Raw genomic sequence first — 19,761 nt, forward strand, 5'->3', positions numbered from 1 at the left:
AGCCCACAGAGTGAAACAAAGAGGGATAACGCATAACGCATTGAAAAAAGGACGTTCATCTTATCTGTAGGGTTTTTCAATTGAATCATAAAACTTGGTATAAAAAGTAAACAATTGGAAATAACACGATAAGGTACATACAGGTTAACCAAAATGTTTTCATTTTATCGCTCTGTATAGTCCTTGGACTGACCTCCATATGACATCATACACAGGGTCCAGACACAGGCCAAATCCCTGCAGGTCCTCCTGCTCAGAGTCATTGAAGGTCCTGCAGCTTCCATCCATTTTGTTGATTAGCAAGCATTTAAATGGAGGCGGCTCAGACGCAGAGGAGGGCACAAGGCCAATAATGTGTTTGCTGGCAAATATCTCTGAAGTAGCTAAGACATGAGAGTTGATAAGAGCTTCATCGATCCGAAGGAATGTCTGGTCTCCGCTGGCACCAATCCAGGTAGCCTTTCGTCCATACTTGGCACCAATGTTGGGCATGGGAGATGGCTTGGCATTCCAGTAGGGCATGTCCAGGATGGGCCGGCCGAGCTGTCCTTTCTGAAAAACAATGCATATATATTTACTCTCTAGAGCAGTTTATGGTCAACTATATCAAAACCGGTGAAAAGCAATGAACATTTAAAATACTGCCATCATTACTGTATGGGTAAAAAAACATTTTGCAAAAAAAAAGCAGTTGATTACACATTGTATCAGTGATTATGTTTTTCTCACCGAGAAGCTGCCAAATGTAAAGACCTGCCCATCCATGAGGAGAACAGCTGTGTGGTTACTGCCTGCTGTCACCTGTACACTGGGACCTGGAAGGGCCTGCACCAGGGTTGGAGAACCCCTGGCAGGTAGAAACATCTAGTTTTAGGTTGTGTGTCCACATGCGTGCATTTTGTCTATTTATATTTGTAATGCAATTCAAAATCACCAGGCGAGACTATGGACTTATATCTTCAAGCTTTACTAGAACAATGGGGCTAATTTAACAAATTTATGCCTGTAATAACCACTTAGCTTTCCTAAACTTCCTGGTCAGTAGAAATATGAGCAATGTAGTATTTAATGTAGTCTACCATTACCTAATGTGCAAATGACAATAAAATACTGTATTTTATTGTCCTATTAACTATTTTTTATATATTACAAATAATTTCTCTTTACTTGAATATGTATCACATTACATTCAAAACATGTAAAGCAACAGAAGCAATACCTGGAGTTTACATCTCCATGTCCAAGCTGCCCATGTTGGCCGTAACCAAACGTGTAGACATCTCCATTCTCCATCAGCACAACTGCAAAGCAACCATGACTGTCGTTTACCCACTTTCTTTAATTCAAGGTCAGTCACTCTAGTTGAGGTTTTAAAAATGACTTCTAAAATAATGTCTTCTACCCTGGTGCCTGACCAGAAGAAGCCATAAGGGAAAATAACCTACCTGAGTGGTGAAAACCGCAGCTGACCTGCACAGCTCGCAACTCACAGTCAAATCTCACTGCCCCTGGGGGGTAGGTGGTGATTTTGCTGGCATCTTTTTCTCCACGCTCACTGCTACCATCTATAAGGCAAATACTCCAAGTCAGCATATTTGAGTAGAGAACAGGGAGAGAGTGAGGTTCAGTAGCAACTTCAGACCACAGAGGTGAATGTCCCTGCATAGTCCTGGAAAACTGAGCTGGAGGGGGGAAAAAAAGGTTTCAAAAGAAAACAGGGAGAAAAGGGAGAAGCATGCCGAAATAGAAAGGAGGTAACAACACCTCTATAACAGAAAGACTTTTGGCAACCAGTCCCTTTACAGATGGACAGATTGATTGTATAGCAAATAATTAGATTTTTCTAACATCTGTCTGTGTTCAATGAGAGGGAATCTGGTTAACCCTGAGCCCTGCGTAAGAGGTTACAGTTGTTGTGTGTGAGGGGGAAAAAGTTAGATAGAGACCTGCGCATTACAGTAAATACAATGACAGTCAATGCCAGCTCATTGTGGTTTCTCCTATATCTAACGCCAGCCACATGAGATAATGACTTTAGGTTACTACTTTACAATAAAAGGTAAAATACTTATTGACTGGCTCAATGCCCCAAACATTTCAAAGCTAGGGTTGAAAGTTTAGCTCATAGCGACAGCTGTCAATGTAAGTTAACAAAAAACAGATGTGTTCTTAATTACATCTGAAGCACAACTAGAGCTTATTGGGAAGTCACAATCTGAAACACCAGTATTGTCCGTGGGGGGGGATTTGGAACACACATTCCTCTTCATAAATGTAAAACCCATGAAGAAGGATGCTCAGGGGAGGTACCCCAAGTAACCTAGCCTTACAACTGTCAACTGTGCATCAACCACAATGAATGGTTCTGCAAAAGGAAAGTGATTCAGCAGAGTAGAACAGCCTCAATTTCTTTACTGACATTAAGAAGGAAACCACTACTGCTCTGAAATAGAATGCACTGTGGCATTATTGTTTCCACATATAACAGTGGGACAATAAAACAATGAGTTTCTATTGTGAAGGCCTTCAAATTGTACATGCTAAACGAATGCTTTACATCAACAAGGGCACAATGCTCGGCACCCAAAATCAAGCCTGGCCAACATCATCAACCATCAGTTCCACTCCAACCTGTGCCACCTATTGGCAACGAAAGCAACAGCAGCAGCAGCTTAGAGAGGCAGATGCAGACCTACCGACATGCCCAATCTACAGACAGATATATAAGCTGTTTTATATTTGTGCAGGCAATGAGTGATAGTTTGATATTTTATATAAGTTTTTGTTAACAAAAGTATATTTTGACCTGAATACTATAAATAGTACAGAGAGCGTTTAAGTGTCATTGTGTGTCCTCTGTCCTTCTTGCGGTTACTATAGAAAGGAAAGTAAGATTGTTTGTTACAACCAGATTTTGTTTTTGATTTTTGTTTTTCCAAAGAAAAAACCCTAGGAGGACACAAGGAAACTACAGATATAGGTATATAAATGTGGGTCTTACTGAAATAATTTACATATAAGTTGTTGGTTGAATAGTTAGCTTCAAGAAAAGTAACTCCAGACAACGAACACGTACACTCACTTGTCTGATGGTCAAGTGCCTGAAAAGCTTTTGCCATGTTCATAGATTTTTAGATGTTTGTGAGTGATTTCCAAGCCATTTCCCTGAGATGCTTGAAATCTAAAAACATATATATATATATTTTTTTTTAAACAACCTTGCTTCCTTCCTCTGTGTCATATTTACAACTTGTCATTCATTAAAGCGTGCTTTCCCCAGTGCTCGCTGTTTCATCTGCTTGTAATGCTGCAGTTGTACCCACAAAGTGACAAATCAGCTGCTCTGAGAGTGATGGCAAATCCAGTTAGGCAAGGACATTGATTTCTATTTAGGTCAAACAGCAGCAGTGGGCAGAGCACGCATCCTACTCTGTGAGTTAGAACTGTTAAAACAGAAAATGAATTAGCATAACAGACCATTTTCTACTTTAAGCCCTTTTCTAATGTTAGGGTTAGATACAATTATTCAAATTCAAAAATGGACCAGCCTGCTGATATGGGTCTTAAGGCTTCACAGTCATTTCTCCACTGTGAGTCACAGCGAGTCCTTCTTGCCAACAGGCTGCATTGTTTGTTACCATGAGACCTGGTGGAGACATAAAAGTCTCTGCCCTCAGAGAGTGAGAGAGAGGAGGTCGGCGGGACAGCCAGATTGGGAGAGGAGTCAAAAGGGTGTCTCTGCCCCCTCGAGTTAGTGAAGACCGTAGTACCTTTGTGCTTGTCCCGTTTATGCCTTAGTGCCTGAAGGGGTCTTATTCTGGCTAGGGCCTGCTCACGCTGGTTCATAAAAATGGGACCAGGAAAAACAAGGGGGCCTGGGGGAGAAAGAAACTTTCACATGCATGCATAATGCTCACAAACGGGAAAGAACACATGATAATACTTTACCACAACAATAAAGACACACAACAAAATTATAAAGACACAAGCAAGGGGAAAGTCACCAAGCACAAGACGCAAGCTCACACAGCACCTGGAAGTTATTCAAAACTTAAAAGAGATGGACGTAATGTTTGTAGCTCCACCCTTTTTGTTAACCTCTGCTTCCACCTTCTAACTCTCCCTGTGCCTATGTTAAATTGCCTATCATAGAAACATATCATAAAGCAAAAAAAACACACAACCCTTCCCTAAACATGGTCCCATTCTGTTTAGCCCCGATTCATACCTCTGCCCTCTTCCAGCCTGTGACGGCGATTGATCCTCTGCCGCTTCTCCTCCTGACGGATCTGGATGTGCTCCTCGATGTTCACTCCTGGAGGGGGAGGGACAGGCACAGCTGAAAACAAAAAAAAAGGCCCCAGGTATAGACAGCCCAGAAAGGATGCAGAAGAAGGAGGAGGGAAGACGGAGCAGAGCAGAACAAAACGAGACACACATCAATGAATGATGGAAAGACCTAATGGAGAAGCAATGACTGTGCACAACACAAGAATAAAAACAAAGAATGAGCGACAACAAGTGTGCAAAATACTGCATTCAAGCAAATGCAACAGACAGTGTGCGATGTATGTAGCATTAGCAGCACGCTGGCATAGCTCAGAACGATATATAGCCTGCACACAACCCCGCTCAAGATAGTTATTTATTCTGATCAATTAACATACCGTAAACCACTGAAAATTGGAATATCACATCACATCTGTATGTGCATGACACTTCTACATGCATATGATTTATCAGACTGTGTGCCCTTTAAGCGTAACTCTCGCCACAATGCAACCTAGGGTCTTTTTATGAATGTACCGGAGTCAAACTTTCGTTTAAAAGCATAATTAGGACGGAAATGCCACTTTTAAGATTTACTGTATTCTCGTTTTCGGTCAAATGGTCTTTTGAATGGGAGTGCTAGGGGCACTACTATGATAGCATCAAAATCAGAAAAACAACAAATTATCCGTGCATTTATATGGAACTAAGCTTTAGGAGCTTTTGATCTTTACTCTCCTCCCTGTTACGTTGCATTCGGAGATTGACTCTTTTTGACTGGCAAGATGGCGGCGAGCGGAAAAACCATCTGCTAAAGTGAATTCTTAAAACCTTTTTTAGTAAACTCTGTGTACACAAACAATGTTCTCAATGCTGGAGGTCATGTGTAGAGCCCCTGGTGATACTTTGAGCAAAGTTTCATGTTGTGTTGAGCCTTCTTAGTGTTTTAAAAATAGTGATTTTGATGATATCATAGTAGCGCCCCCACCAAAAACGAGAACACGGTAAACCTTAAAAGTGGCGTTTACGTCCTAATTATGCTTTTAAAACGAAAGTTTGACTCGGGTACATTCACAAAAAGACCCTAGGTTGCATTTTGGCGAGAGTTACGCTTTAAAGCTGCAGTTGGTAACTTTTATAAAAATAAGTTTTTGGCATATTTGCTGAAACTGTCACTATATCCTGACAGCAGCACATTAAAACAGATAATCTGTGGAAAAAAGCTCTTTCCTCTTCCTCCTGGTGCTCCTAATGGCAAACTTCCACCGCACCGAAGGACACAGATTATCCGTCTCATGTACTACGGTCAGGATATAGTGACAGTTTCAACAAATATGAGAAAACTTATTTTTATAAAATTTACCATCTGTAGTTTTAAGCAAAATGTAAACAATGTGAAAGGTGATACAGGTGAGATGTAATTATTGTACTAATGAGCAAAACAGGGGGGACATGAAGTCATGATATCAGTTGGCATACCTAGCAGCAGGTCCAGTGGAATCATCTCCTTCACAGCGTCAAAGATGCCTCTCTGCCTGGCCTCCTGACCATCCAGCTCCCTGGCACAGGCTTTGCAACAGCCACATGCTGAGCAGCCAGACTCTCCAGACCCACAGCCACAAATACTGGTTGACAGACACAGAAAGAACAACAGTAACTTCAACAGTACAGTAAGTGCTGTACAGATACTGTAATGACCACCTTCCAGTTATTGTGCCTTCTTACCCTCCTGGTACTCTATCCGGCCGTCCACTGCTGACACAGCTGGCGCCATAGCCAGTGCAGTCGCCACACACCGTGCAGACCATGCACTGGTCCAACTTCCACTTGTGCATGCCTGGCTGGCACATCATGCTCTTCTCTTCTTTCTCTTCTAGCTCGTCCTCCAGGTCTTCATCCATGGCTGTGGCCATGCTCTCTACACCAAACGCTACAACGCACGCGCACACACACACACATACACACACACACACACACACACACACACACACACACAGAAAAGAAAGCCATCAGTTTGAGTGTAATACAAAGGCAATGTACTACACAATATACAGTTTGTTGTCATGTGTATTAGTTTGTCCATCTACTCACCTTTCCCTGCCTGGCTCATGGATCCAGTGTCTCTGCCACACTGGCCCTTGTTATTAACCCCAAATGTCCACACTTCCCCACTCTTGGTCAGAACACATGTATGGGCCTTACCCATGGCAACCTGAGTTACAGACTGACCTTTCAGGTCTGTCACCTGGCCTGAGGACAAGAAAGTAACAATAATAAAGAACATGAATAACATGGTTTCCAACAGAGAAATATTTATAGATGTATATAGCTAGTCTTTAATCGGTCTTCATCAAAGCAATAACAAGAAAAAAACTGATATATCGCATAGAAATTCCTTCAAGTTGAGAATTTGAAATAGCCTTGTCCCTGTCAACTCACAAGTGCTGTCGCTGTAAATAGCATCTTTGCCAAACATGTAGAGCTCTCCATCCTTGGTGACAATGCTGCTGCTGCCATTGTTACACGCTGTATACACTGCTGTCTTGGTCTCTAATTTGATCATCTTCTTGGGCTTGTACGGCTTGGGTTGTCTGCGACTTTTAGCTGCAAAGAAAAACAACAAACATCACCTTTAGGACTTCAACTGAGATGGCTTTGATTCTGCTTTTAATAAAAAGTTGAATAGATTGAATTGTTGAATGTTTGCCGATAGTTTGAGATTGTCTTACTTGACTCGCCATCCTCTCCCTTGCTGGCAGAGCCTGTAAAGAACACACTTCCATCTTCGGCCACTAGCAGTGCATGAGAGCCATCATGGCCGACTGAGAACTGAACAATCTTGGGAGACTTTGTAACGGGTAATTCCACCCATTTCCCTGCAGATGGGCCACCCTGCTTTATACCCAGGCTCTGGTACTTTCCTGTGTAGTAAATCTGTGAGGGGAAGATGAGAAAAGAAGATCAAAACACAACATTTGAAATAGGATCAGGAATAAGAAACTGTTTTCTTAGTGGTCATTTATGAGGAGTCAAGGATCTACAGTATATCCATTTTGTTGGACTACACTGTGTCAAAAGTTTAGCCAGGGTTACTTTTTTTGGCAGACAGCCCAAACTCTTTTGCTGAAGCCCACTGTGACAGCCAACATCTCTGCTGCACCATCACAGTGTTCTTGGTGAAATGGATGAACCTGTGTTTTTAAAGCATAGCTTTTATTAAGCAGTTATTTTCAGGCCTTAGTCCATGTCTATAGTATTTTAACAATTCAAACAGCATGGGTAAATTGTGATAATACATGTACAAGGCTGCTGCTTATAACTCATATCATCTGACATTCACTTTGCAAATTACATAATCACAACAGCATTGCATACAGAACAAACAGTAACTTATTGACTATAAACACTGGACCTTTGACTCTTTTCTCTACAGCACGTGTCTAGCATATTGTCCAGCCAAAGTGATAAGTAAACTTTGAGCCAAGATACAGGTCAGCTTCCCTATTTTTACCTATCCAGCCAGTCTGGGTTAGGGTAATCTGCAGATAAAGTGTGCTGTGAGATTGGGCCTCTACACGGACACAAAAATGTGCCACAGTCAACTGCCCTGGGCTGCTATCTACAAAAGAGGCATGCTGCACCACACCTACAGTACAGACACACACAACCACACCCTCCACACACACCCACAAACTACATAGTTAGCATTCTCATTTTTTGAAGAGAGTCTGCTTAAAAATGTGGGATATCTTCTTCAGTAAGGCACTGCTTCCCAACAGTGACTGGACTTACTTTGCTCGATTACAGCCTGCAATTGAACACTGAGTCAAGTAGTATTTTGAGTTGATTTGTCTGTACACAGACACAAACAAAATATCTATGCAGTTTACTCTACCTACATTAAAATGCGTTCATACTTGTTATTTCATGTTTGTGTCTCTAGTACATACAAGTTCACCAACACAGAAAGCTTTACTTGCAGTGGGTCCTGGTGAAAGTGGACATTATACTTTAGGTCAGACCTACTGCTTAGCTGGGGGAAATATACTATTCCAGTTATTTAAGCAGAGATATCACTGTATCAGCTCAGCGTGCATAAAACCACTAATAAGAGTTGGGTTCAGAGCACAATAAACAGTGCAAAAACCATGAGACCACCATCTAAACACAGCCCCCTCATTCTCTTTTATTTAAAAGGCAATTTAGCCTAGAGGGCCACCAAATATATCCAAAACTAAAATGCATGTATTATTGGTATGCTTTAGTACAGCCTGGTCCTAGGAAAATCTGACTATAGCTAACTACATACAGATGTTATGAACAAAGGGAATGTTAATTTTGTACAATGGGCTTCATGTGGCCAGTGTGACAAAGAAGAAAGAAAAGACATGCAGAAACACAATTAATTTAGAGCTTTTTCCCCAGGCTCACCTGGGCTGTCATTAGCAAGACAAAATCTGTTAAAGTTCAGCAGTTGGATCTATTCCAACTTTAATTTTTGTTAAACATTTTAGGCACAACACCAGAGAAGATTTTTCACTCTCACCTTTCCTGAAGCAGTTTTCATCAAAGCAAACTCCCTGCCTGCTCCAAGCAATGCTGCCTCTTCATCAAAGCCTGTGCCTAAGAGAAGAGCATACTATTTAGAGCCAAATACACAATACAAGGTTGTTCCTTGTGTTCCGTGTTTTTGAATAATTTGTGACACATTTACAACCTGGTAGACACACACATAGTATGGAATGCCTCTCATAGGTGTATATATGCATACGACCCACAGCCTCATACAGATATAAGAAACATTTTTGTCACTTACTTATGATGTGCAGATCCTTCTCGAGGTCAAATAGAGAGATGCCGCAGGCGTGCAGACATTTCCTTGCCAGCTTCAGCTGCAGTTCCTGCTGCAGGGCCGGGTCTGAGCTCATAGTATAGATCCGCACCACAAAACCATCCTGTAGGAGTCAGGGGCCAACAGGAGGAAACACGGTTTAGTTTTACAACTTAACACCGCTACAGTGGCACTTAGGGTTCATCTAACAATAAAAAAAAACATCCCGCACCACCTCACTGAATGTGACAATCAGAATCAAATATACTGATTTGTTTTCTTGCAGAGAGTGACAAGATAAGATTTATCAATCTACAGAGGGTGTGGCTTGGTGTGTATACACAAACAAAATCTGTGCATACATTTTTTTATATTACTGGCAACTTTAAACCTCAGCCGTGTCAGTGTTAATAGCATATACCTGTATCATATATAACATACACCATAAAGGGTGTGACATCTATCCACAACTCACACACTTTTACTCAATACAGAGGCACATATGGCAACTGCCAGAGATGTGGGTTAGTCAGACTGCAGGGGATGTGGCTGAAAAGGACCATTTACAGGGGAGGAACAGAGTAAAGAGAAGAACACAACAAGGAAATAATTGGGAGACAACAGGGATATATAAAAAAGGATGAAGGGTAGCATGGGGATGGTCTGGTTTCCACTGTGTGGTAATGATGACACACTCATCCATTGTGCTTTGATTCCTGCAGAGCAGAGCCACTCAAATCATTAAATAAGCACCTCTGTGCTCTGGCCAGTACTACCACCAACCCTTGACTTTTCCTCCATACACATTATCTTCTTATTCTGACTATCCCCTTAACCTCATCTTCCCAGCATCTGAAACCCCCTCATTGTGTGTCTCCCATGGTTTTCCTCAACCGTTGAGTGGTCTACGCTGTGGTTGCACTTGCTGGATGCTCATTAAAAATGCATGCAGCTTCTGAGGACTACCCCATCCTCCCCCACAATGATGTAAATGCACTAGTGTGTGTGTGTTAACAACGAATAGCCACGTACAAACATCGTCTCAAACATGAACAAAAGCTGACAAACACCTCTCTGTGAGACTGAGATTAACTCTATCAGCACATGACTTGTGGTTCAGGATGACTAAGTCAATGACTATTCAAGTATTTTAAACTTGGCACACATGCTGGACTGCCTGCAGGAAGTTTATAAGACAATCAATGCATAGAAGTGCATAATAAACTGATCTCTTTCCACCGTGCTACCAGCAGATATGGGCAGTACAGGTGAGTTTCATCATTCAAGTTCTTTAGTGTTCAAAGTTTCTAAGAACTTCTGAAAACACTGAGGTCTTCCCCAACTGATACGGATTCAATTTTAAATTTTAAAATGTTCTTCCTATATCAAGAAGAGCCAATGAAAGACAATGCATGTTATATTCATGGTGATGAGGAGTTTTAGCAGGACAATTAAACTTACATCTTTGCAGGCTGCGATCTGGTTGATGTACTCTCCGTCTGTGAAAATTATGTTTTGTCCATCTGAATTTTGACCTACAAGAGAAGCAAAGTGACAGTGAATATACGCAATACTTTCTTAGTTGGAATTGTGATAACTCGAAGGAGATGTTCTTTAAATGAGCCAAAAAGAGTAAAAAATAAATAAAATCAATTTTAAATAAATAAAAAAAAAAAAAGTATTATCTTGGCACCTGGCATGGTGACAGTCCCCTCATGCTCCAGAGTCTCAGGGTTGATCTTGATGGCCGACATTGTGTGGTTACTTGTGTCCCGATACAACAAGTAGCCCTGAAGACACAAAACAAACACTGCTGCTGATCGACCATTAGTAAGGACTATCCCTAACTGAAGCCTTAGCTTAGCTTACTTACGCATATTGTTGATAATAATAAAGATGATACTGTTACAGTATTAGTACTTTGAAATGTATTCCCTGTCACAATCATCAAGAACTCATCAGCAGTTTCAAAAACAATGTCTACAGCTGTTAAGATTCATGAGTCCAACACCAAACTAAGCACTGACTAAAATTACCAACATAACTGAAGTCATAGTCAATTCTTAGTTTAAAGGGGCCTGAATTATTTATGAACTCAAAGCCAATTCACTCAAAGGTCCAGTATGTGAGGAGCATATTGACGAAAGCTCCACTACATACCTGAGCAAAGCCCAGCCATGATCTCTTCTCCTTTCGATTCCTGGTACGAGACGTGGAGTTGTACACGTGGCCCTGTGTGGCATTGAGAACACATGAGCAGACAAACAACAAACACTGAAAAACCTTAAGGTAATTTTGGCAAATGAAACATTGGCAGACAATTACAAACACTGGCATTTAACATGGGCAGAAACACACACAAAAATGGTTTTATTTAACTACTATCTAAGTAATCAACCTATTTAAAGCAAGAGCATTTTGTTTTAAAGCAGTATTATGGCAGTCTAGTAGCACGGTTTTCTACTGCTAACACAAAACTACTGCTGCTGGAGGTATTTCGGTTATTTAGCCTACCCTCACTGATATAAATGGGTTAGGAAAAGAATACAAACACCTGTTTAAACACAGTTGAACAGCACCACAAACTACATCCTCCAAAAATGTCCATGAAGTTGAATCAACACATCTTTAAAACTTTTAGTTCAACAAATACCTCACATTATAATCATAATAGGAAGCATGTATTGCAGGACTGTATTAGACTGCATTAGGTTTAGCTAGGTGTACCTAATAAACTGGCAACAGAGTATACAGATACTGTCCTGTGAAAACCCATGCATCTCTAAAACCTCAACTTTTCCTGAGCCATTTTCTCAACCCATAAACCCATCTAAATCACCAAATTAACATATCACCAGATATGGAGTTATTACTTGACAGTCACAGCATGCAGCTTAGAGTGTTACATACCCTGACAGTGCCACTGTATCCAGAGCCCACTTTGTAGAGTCCATCCTTGCAGAGCAAGTACAGGAAGGAGCCATCAGTCTGTAGAAGACAGCGCTCATCCTCGTCAATTGCCACCTCTTTAAGGATCCACTTGTTCATCAGGGCCGCGCGTTTGATGCCATTCCCAAACCAATCCTGGATTTGAATCTTTCCCACCAGGACAGCCTGTACACTCCTTTGTAGGGCGTTCAGTATGGTGGGCACCTGGTGAGATTTAGGACGACACGAAAGGTGATGAAAATTAGAAGAACTGCAAACCTTTAATGTGACATAGTGGGGTGCATTTTGTGAAGTAGATCATGCACCAGGTGGGAAATGGCTTTACCGCTGATTAACACAAATTTTCATATTAGTTTCAAATTAGAGACAGTGGTTACTGTACCTGCATATTTGCCCCCTTCTCATTCTGCCTGAATGCATTTTTTAACACACATTCCTCACATCCTTTATGACACACACCATTGATCTCACCGTTCACACACATGCAAACAAACACACATCACATTGTGATGATTCACAGTCCAGTCAATGCCTAAAAGATGAAGAACCAGGAAAAAAAAAAACACACAGGCCTACGTCTGTAGGGGATAAATGTGTGAGACTGAACAGTCTCTCTGCAGCCTTGGCCAAGTGTAGTAATTTTATCCGTATGCAGGTAAAGGTGAAATATCTTTATAGTCACACAGCCTTCCCACACAATAACATTAAGTGTTTACCGTTTAAGTTACTCCCAAATTTTTGCAAAGAGTATTTTGGATATAAAGCAGAAGCTATAACAAAATCTGAGAGAAAGAAACAGAGAGAGGAGAGAGGACAAGCTAAACATCAAAGCCAACGAAAGACCGACTAATTGGCGTAAGAATGCAGGCAGGGTAGAGACAGAGAGGCTCGACATTTTCCAAAACTCAATTTGTGCTGTCCAGACTCTGCCCTGAGTCTCTCTGCTCAGGGAAGGAAATGCATGGGGGAGCCAGATATTACTTTATAGTTCTACAATGATTCACTCTGGTGATTTAAAGCATTTCTTCTAATCTGAAGGGGGAAAAAGTAAATGGATAATAGAAATGTACAAGTGTACAATTTCCTGGTGGAGGTGGTTTAAACATAACAATTGAAGTTCATTTGGGGATTTAAGAACAATGTCATTCCAGCTTGTGCTTCAATCGAATACAAGCATCTGGAATTCCTCTTCCAAGATAAAGATGTCTGTTCAACATAAGTTAGTGATCTCAACTGGTGATCAGTACAAAAATAAGATGAAGAAAACACAGGCAATTGCCTAGACAGATTGCCAAATGCTGTCTAATTTGTTTAAATTGATTAATTACCTGTATCGTCTGGCAGGCATGGCTGCCGTTGTTGGTGAGGATGGCAGAGACAGCCTGCAAGATTTTGCCAGTGTCTCCCCAGGCCACCACCAGACTGAAGAGGCAGGCGCAGGACAGAGCAGTGATGGCCTGTCCCGTCGGGTCGTTGGGCCCTGTGCTCCGGACCGTGGTCTCCAACAACAACTGGAAAAGAGACTCTGCAGAAGCATACAAGTGGAGGGCAGATTAGAAATTTGTGAAAATTGAAACATGAGAGTGCTGTGTGTAAATCAGGCTGAACAAAACAAATTGAAATATAATGCAATCCAATACAACACAGCAACTAACTATTACAGCCTAAAAATGATCATTAGGTTGCAACAACATATCTTTTGACAGGGGAAAATAAAACTTAACATTTTAAGGTTCACAAACAAAGATTTATTATTGCATTGGATTGTACACATGCACACATTTTCAGCCTTACCCAGCACATCAGGAGGCTCAGTCTGAAAGCCCTCAGGCTGTTGTCCCTGCAGCATGTCCAACAAGGCCTGCAGGCTACGCAGGCACAGTGAGGGGTGAGAGAACCGAGTCTCTTTTATCAGCTCAAATACCCCACACAGGCCAATGCCAATGATCTGCGCACACACACACAGAAAATGCACATTTCTATGAGGTAATGAACACCATGCTTTTATACCACAGCCTAAGTCTAGCTAGACAAGCTGTGATGCCACTTTATACAGCAAATAAAAGATAAAAATAACCATCACTTTCCAGTTTTACACTTGTCAATATTGATGATAAAAAGGTCTTCTTTTTTTTTAAATAAGTATTTTAAATAAAATTGATAAAATAGGCTTGGACTGGATGTTTTCTTGTAATAGTAAGGCATCATCTTCCAACAGTAAAACAACCTACATTTAGCTGGGGGCTTACAGCATGTACAGTTCTTACCGCTGACTTCAACATCCACTATTAACATTTTGTATAATGACAGACCAGACCCACAGGAGAAGAGAGGCTGGCAAAGGAGTTTGGCCTAGAAAAGGATGTCGTTCTCCTACTCTCAGTATGGCTTGTTAGTGAATCAAATTATGCTCCAATGCTCCCTCCTATCTCAGTGTAGAATTTGTTTTGAGAGATAAGATAATGCCAATTGGAACACGAACACACACACACACGAAGGAACGAACACACGAACACACACACGAACACACACACACACACGAACACACACACGAACACACACACAACACACACACACACACACACACACACACACACACACACACACACACACACACACACACACACACACACACACACACACACACACACACACACACACACACACACACACACACACACACACACACGGCTTGAAGTTAAAACTAAATCACCCCCAAAATACATCAATAGTAGTCCTGTTTAATTTGTCTGAAAGAGAATAAAATGGATACAGTCATCCCAGTTTACAATAATGACAACTACAAAAAAGTTAAACTATCCACCTGTGACATTCATTCCAGTATATACCTGCCAACCAATATGTACAGCTAGCACAAAAGACAGGTTGAAATCAACTCACAATTCTCTAAACAGACATGCACATGCTGTGCTGTCAAACTGTAGGAAGGTTTTTCCTGGTGGAGTGAGCATTTAAAAAAAGGAATGGGTTTGAGTGCATGAGAGATAAAGAAAAGTGGGTCACAATTTAGTTAATTTGAAGGCATCTCTATAGCCTAATCCTAAACTACGTTGTACAATGGCTCATTTACAGTGCCCCTGCTGCCTGACTTGAATGTCAAGCTAACAAGTGACTCCTTAGATGTGTTACCTTTTACAAAGTGAGCGAACACGCATTATCCCTTAATTCTGCCATTATGGCATAGAACCCAAATCTTTTGACACACTGCCTCTTAGATGCTTTGGTGTTATCTGTTCAGCATGGCTTGCTACTACTTTCTTCAACAGAGCAGATGTTGTAATCCTCACAGGAAGGGGGTATCAAACCTCTGGTAAAGGGACTCAAATTATCACAATAAAATGGATGAGCTGTACACATAAGCCCAGGGAGATGAAGGATTGTTGCATCCCTCAGATAAAGGGCACAGGCTGGCTCTCGCCTTGATACCAAGCGCTGCCAGCCCCACATCAGCAGCCAGTAACACTCCCTGTTCATACCTTTGGCAGCTTCACGGCTGGCTCGCGGTACTCTTCCTCCTCCTCACTGTCTGAGTCGCCGCTCTGCACCGAGCTCCTGGAGGCCAGTACAAGGGAGGCCTCTCTTTGCTGCCAGTCCAGCACACAGTGCCGGACGTTGCAGTAGACATTGAATGCAGATGGGTTGCTGTGCAGCTTGATGTCCGGCACACAGAGGGCTCCATCTAGACTGTCGGCCTGTGGGAAAACAGAGAGTGGAGGTGGTCAGCAAGTATGATATAATTTGGTGCAATGGTAAGCTATTTAGCACACTTTATAGTCGTTTATGAACAGCAATGCCAATTCTTTAGGAGTAGGTCTAATTATAAGGAGCAGGAATGGACCGATCCAATACTGATATTGGGAAGATACCGAGTCAAGAAGCTGGATCTGGTATCGTGACAGGGGGCTGAGAAAAATGTTTGCCCCATTGTACTGCATAGACAGCCTAGTTTAATGGAGAAAAAAAAAAAACTCTGTCCACCGGTAAAATACTTATTTAAGAGAAATCTAAATTGTACCAAAGATTTACTATAAAACAAGCAATGAGATGACAATGAAACGGTTGATTTTGTTTTAGTAGATAAGAAGGCAGGCGAATGATAACTGATTAACCAGCATGGCAAATCTGAGCTAATCTTTAGCTATCTACGGAGATTTTTTCACCTAATAATGGTTTTCTGTGGAGTTGCTCCTTATCCGAATTGAGGGTCTAAAGATAGAGGGTATAGCATTTTGCACAGACTGTAAAGGAATAGGACAAATGCTAGTTTGGGGCTAATTCAAATTTGGGCACTAAAAGGTTCATCACTACAAGCAACCCCTTGCACATTGTGAGTATACCCTAATTTAAATATAAATGATGTAGAACAAGGAAATAGTTACAATAAATCATTACAGCAAAGCTGTAATTTAGTGCTTAAATCCAAACTGTCATTATGACCAGAGAAACTAATTGATAAGCTCTCTCCATCCCACCGAGCAAGTCCTTTTTTTTTAACTACATACAGTCCTGAGGCAACCTCTAGAGAATCACATTGATCGATTGTGCCTCTCTTGCAGTGTTGCTCTTTTGGCATCACAATCTTAGAGGGTGATGTCATCTATTTGGGGAGAAAGGTCATTCATTCTCAGCTCAAACCAGTGGGGAGGGTATTAGCTCTCCTCTCATCTAAAAGTACTGTCTACTGCTCTCTGTCTTGCTGCTAGAGTAGCATTTGTGACCAAGTGACTGGACAGCATTCACAAAGGAGCACTTTTCCTGCAAACCCTATTTTAAACCTAGAGCTGCTATAATAATCTAAACCCATAAAGCAAGCAAGAGAAAATGTGTTCTTGGGACATGAGAGCAAAACAAAAGGGTGGCGTAGAGACCAAAATACTGCATGATCAAGCTTAGCATTTGATTGGACAGGTTTCACTAGAGCGGACAGTTCCCAATTTAAAACTGAACACATCATCAGAAACTTGTCATTGAAAGGGACACTTTCAAGCTATGTCATGATACACATTAGCAAAAGGCAGACACAAATATGCAAAGCCCAAAGATGTGCTGATGTTTTATGGTTACTTATCACTTTGTAATAGCACCAGGCCATAACCCACACATGCTGCTCATCTTTCATTGTAATCTTTCATCTTTTTTTTTGTGTTATTGTCTGCAGTTCACTGATGATTTAATGGCCATCTAAAAGTTTTAAAGAAGGCTGGTATAGAGTCCCTGACCGCAGACAGCTACACATTTTAGACTGCTGGCTTTATGGAAAAATAAGGAAAAAAAGAAGAAAAGTGCTGTCTTCCAAAGCAGAGGCTCAAGCGGAGTGATTGTTAGTTTGCACCACCATATCAGATGGGTAAATCGCTGTACATTTATCTTTCAGATAAACTGATGCTTAGCGCTGTGACTCGAGTGAAACACTAATGCTAATACCTGAGAGGCACAAACTGGGGCTACTATCACTCATACTTAATGGCAATTAATTTAAATTCCACAATCAATGATTTTTAATTTGTAGTTATTCTCTCCATTTTAATATTTTTTAAAAAAAAGTGAAATGCTGTACAATTTTACTCAATTGACACATTTATTTTGCTATCTAATCCACAACATCATTGTTCTCTGTCATATCCGTTTCAGTTTACCCAGGCATTGCTTTTCGTGTACCATAGGTTATGAGTACATCATATTCAATCCGGTGTCTGAAACATATTATGTTCATATGCAGGGAGTAGTGCGAGACATACAGTATATATTCTATAGTAGAATAAAAAGTAATGCAGATCAGCAACACTGCTGTCCCAAACTTTGAAAAACCTTACATACTAGTTGCCAGTTTAGACGTGGGTGTTTTTTTGTTTTTTTTTTAAATCATGACCACAATTGTTTTCTAACTGATTTCAGCTGCTAGGTAGGTTTTAGATTAGATTATATAGATATTCTATAGTTTTCTGATATTATTCTATTGAATGTATCATTTTGGACCATTAAGTAGTTATTATAATTACAGTTAAAAAGATACATTACACATCTGCTCATACACAAGAGGTTACATCACCATCTTCATTAGGATAAGTGTTTATGCTCTGTCTTTTGTTCTGATTCCACTTTTACATGCTTTTAAGCACAGAAGCAGACAAACGGGGAGAAGAGGCTCTTTCAAACCACACTCTTGTCTGAAGCCGGCGTGAGAGGCGTGACAGAGCAAGAGTGAGCACAACACATACAAATACAGCATCACAGCCTGTGTAACTACCCACGTTTTTATGCCTGCCTGCCTGCCTGCCAGCCTTTTCCATTCTCTGTCTCTATAGAAGATCTTCTGCTGATCCAGGAGAACATTGACTCACCGAACAAGTCAACCTGAAGAGAACTAAGCGGACGAGCACACTCTACTTTGCATTTCCTGTCTGGAATAGTTTTGAGGTAAAAGATGACAAAGCAGTAGAGCCTCTGTCCTTCTATGGTACTATCACATTAATCTCTCTTGCCTTTGCCTGCCAAGTAGCTGGAAAACAAATTAGTGTAATAAAATTAAAACCAAACACTGGCTAATAATATTACAGACCAACCACAGAGCAGGCTACTTTCGCTTTCTTCGAGAAGAATAGCAAGGAAATGAGTCAATATAACCTGAGTGGATGGTTTAGTTATCATAATTTGAAGATTTTGTTTTTTTTGAAGACAACTACTAAATTGATGTTGTCCAGGCAAAATCTACAGCAGAAACAAAAACACAAAAGCATCCACTGATACAGACTAGGTACCCTTTTTTGACGAAGGAGGTAGGCAACTGTTGCCGTGGAGATGTGGAACACATTAGGTCGCTCGGCAACAGGCCATCATGCACTAGCCAGAACCACTCCCATGTGTCTCGCTTTCTGCCTATCAACCTCTCCAGCTTCGTGTGTGGATGGGCTTTCTGGCACCAGACCAGCCACAGCCAATGACAATAATGATTCTGCCAAACACCTTCAAGATTTCAAAGAATCTTACCTTATCTTGAATCTTATCCTCAATCTTTTAATTTAATTCAGTAGAGAGTAAAAACCAGCTGTAAGGATTTATCAGTGCATATACGAAATTACTACATGTACATATTTAATTAAAATGTTTTAAGCAGTACCGAGAATGTTAGACATGACTATGCCCCACTAATAAAAAATATTGGACATATTTATGATTTAACACTGCAACTATTAACATTGTGTGGTGTTATGTATTGTGTATTTATCGAGAGGCATATACAATTTAGATTATTTTATAAAAATTGTAATTGTTTGAAAACAGCGGCCATTTTACAATGTAGCCTTGGTTTTACAAACCCTCTGAATATATGTATTAAACATATCTAAATATAAATACAGCAATTCGTAGCATCACATAGAAGAACAAGTATAATATTGTGTAACAATTGTCAGACAATACGTATCTTACCTTTGTTCTTGATTTGACTTTTGACTTGACCCTCTGTCGCCTTTTCAGTTTCTTCTTACTTAAAGCCTTCTTTCCCCTGAAAGCATATAGTGATCGCTCAGTACTGCAAAATATACTGTATTGTGTGCTTAGGCAATGGTTACATTCAAACACATAGCATAACATTTAAGACATTTTGGTTTATCTTATCAAAATCTTTATTACAAACATGATGATGAGAGGAGAATGGGATGGAAAGCTCCTTGTCGTCAACACATTATTCA

At 40.7% G+C, this 19,761-nt stretch overlaps 1 protein-coding gene across 12 annotated transcripts in view; it reads right to left on the reverse strand.

The window, feature by feature from the left end:
* Positions 1-19,761, reverse strand: part of mycbp2 (MYC binding protein 2) — a 59,288-nt gene that overhangs the window by 36,827 nt on the left and 2,700 nt on the right. For 8 of the 12 annotated variants that reach the window (XM_028591857.1, XM_028591847.1, XM_028591851.1 and 5 more), the window contains exons 2-22: positions 19,499-19,574; positions 15,547-15,762; positions 13,844-13,997; positions 13,378-13,574; positions 12,011-12,253; positions 11,261-11,332; positions 10,794-10,890; positions 10,562-10,635; positions 9,086-9,224; positions 8,816-8,892; positions 6,999-7,203; positions 6,709-6,873; positions 6,361-6,519; positions 5,995-6,199; positions 5,749-5,894; positions 4,229-4,339; positions 3,771-3,875; positions 1,446-1,565; positions 1,220-1,301; positions 730-847; positions 194-552 (exon numbers count right to left, since the gene is read on the reverse strand). In XM_028591857.1, coding sequence (XP_028447658.1) covers positions 194-552; positions 730-847; positions 1,220-1,301; positions 1,446-1,565; positions 3,771-3,875; positions 4,229-4,339; positions 5,749-5,894; positions 5,995-6,199; positions 6,361-6,519; positions 6,709-6,873; positions 6,999-7,203; positions 8,816-8,892; positions 9,086-9,224; positions 10,562-10,635; positions 10,794-10,890; positions 11,261-11,332; positions 12,011-12,253; positions 13,378-13,574; positions 13,844-13,997; positions 15,547-15,762; positions 19,499-19,574 — 3,120 coding nt within the window. The remainder of the gene's footprint in view (positions 1-193; positions 553-729; positions 848-1,219; positions 1,302-1,445; positions 1,566-3,770; positions 3,876-4,228; positions 4,340-5,748; positions 5,895-5,994; positions 6,200-6,360; positions 6,520-6,708; positions 6,874-6,998; positions 7,204-8,815; positions 8,893-9,085; positions 9,225-10,561; positions 10,636-10,793; positions 10,891-11,260; positions 11,333-12,010; positions 12,254-13,377; positions 13,575-13,843; positions 13,998-15,546; positions 15,763-19,498; positions 19,575-19,761) is intronic. The other 4 variants (XM_028591856.1, XM_028591848.1, XM_028591852.1 and 1 more) reach the window with 3 other exon arrangements.

This window comes from Perca flavescens, chromosome 11 (genome assembly GCF_004354835.1).
Source record: "Perca flavescens isolate YP-PL-M2 chromosome 11, PFLA_1.0, whole genome shotgun sequence".
Lineage (NCBI taxonomy): Eukaryota > Metazoa > Chordata > Actinopteri > Perciformes > Percidae > Perca > Perca flavescens.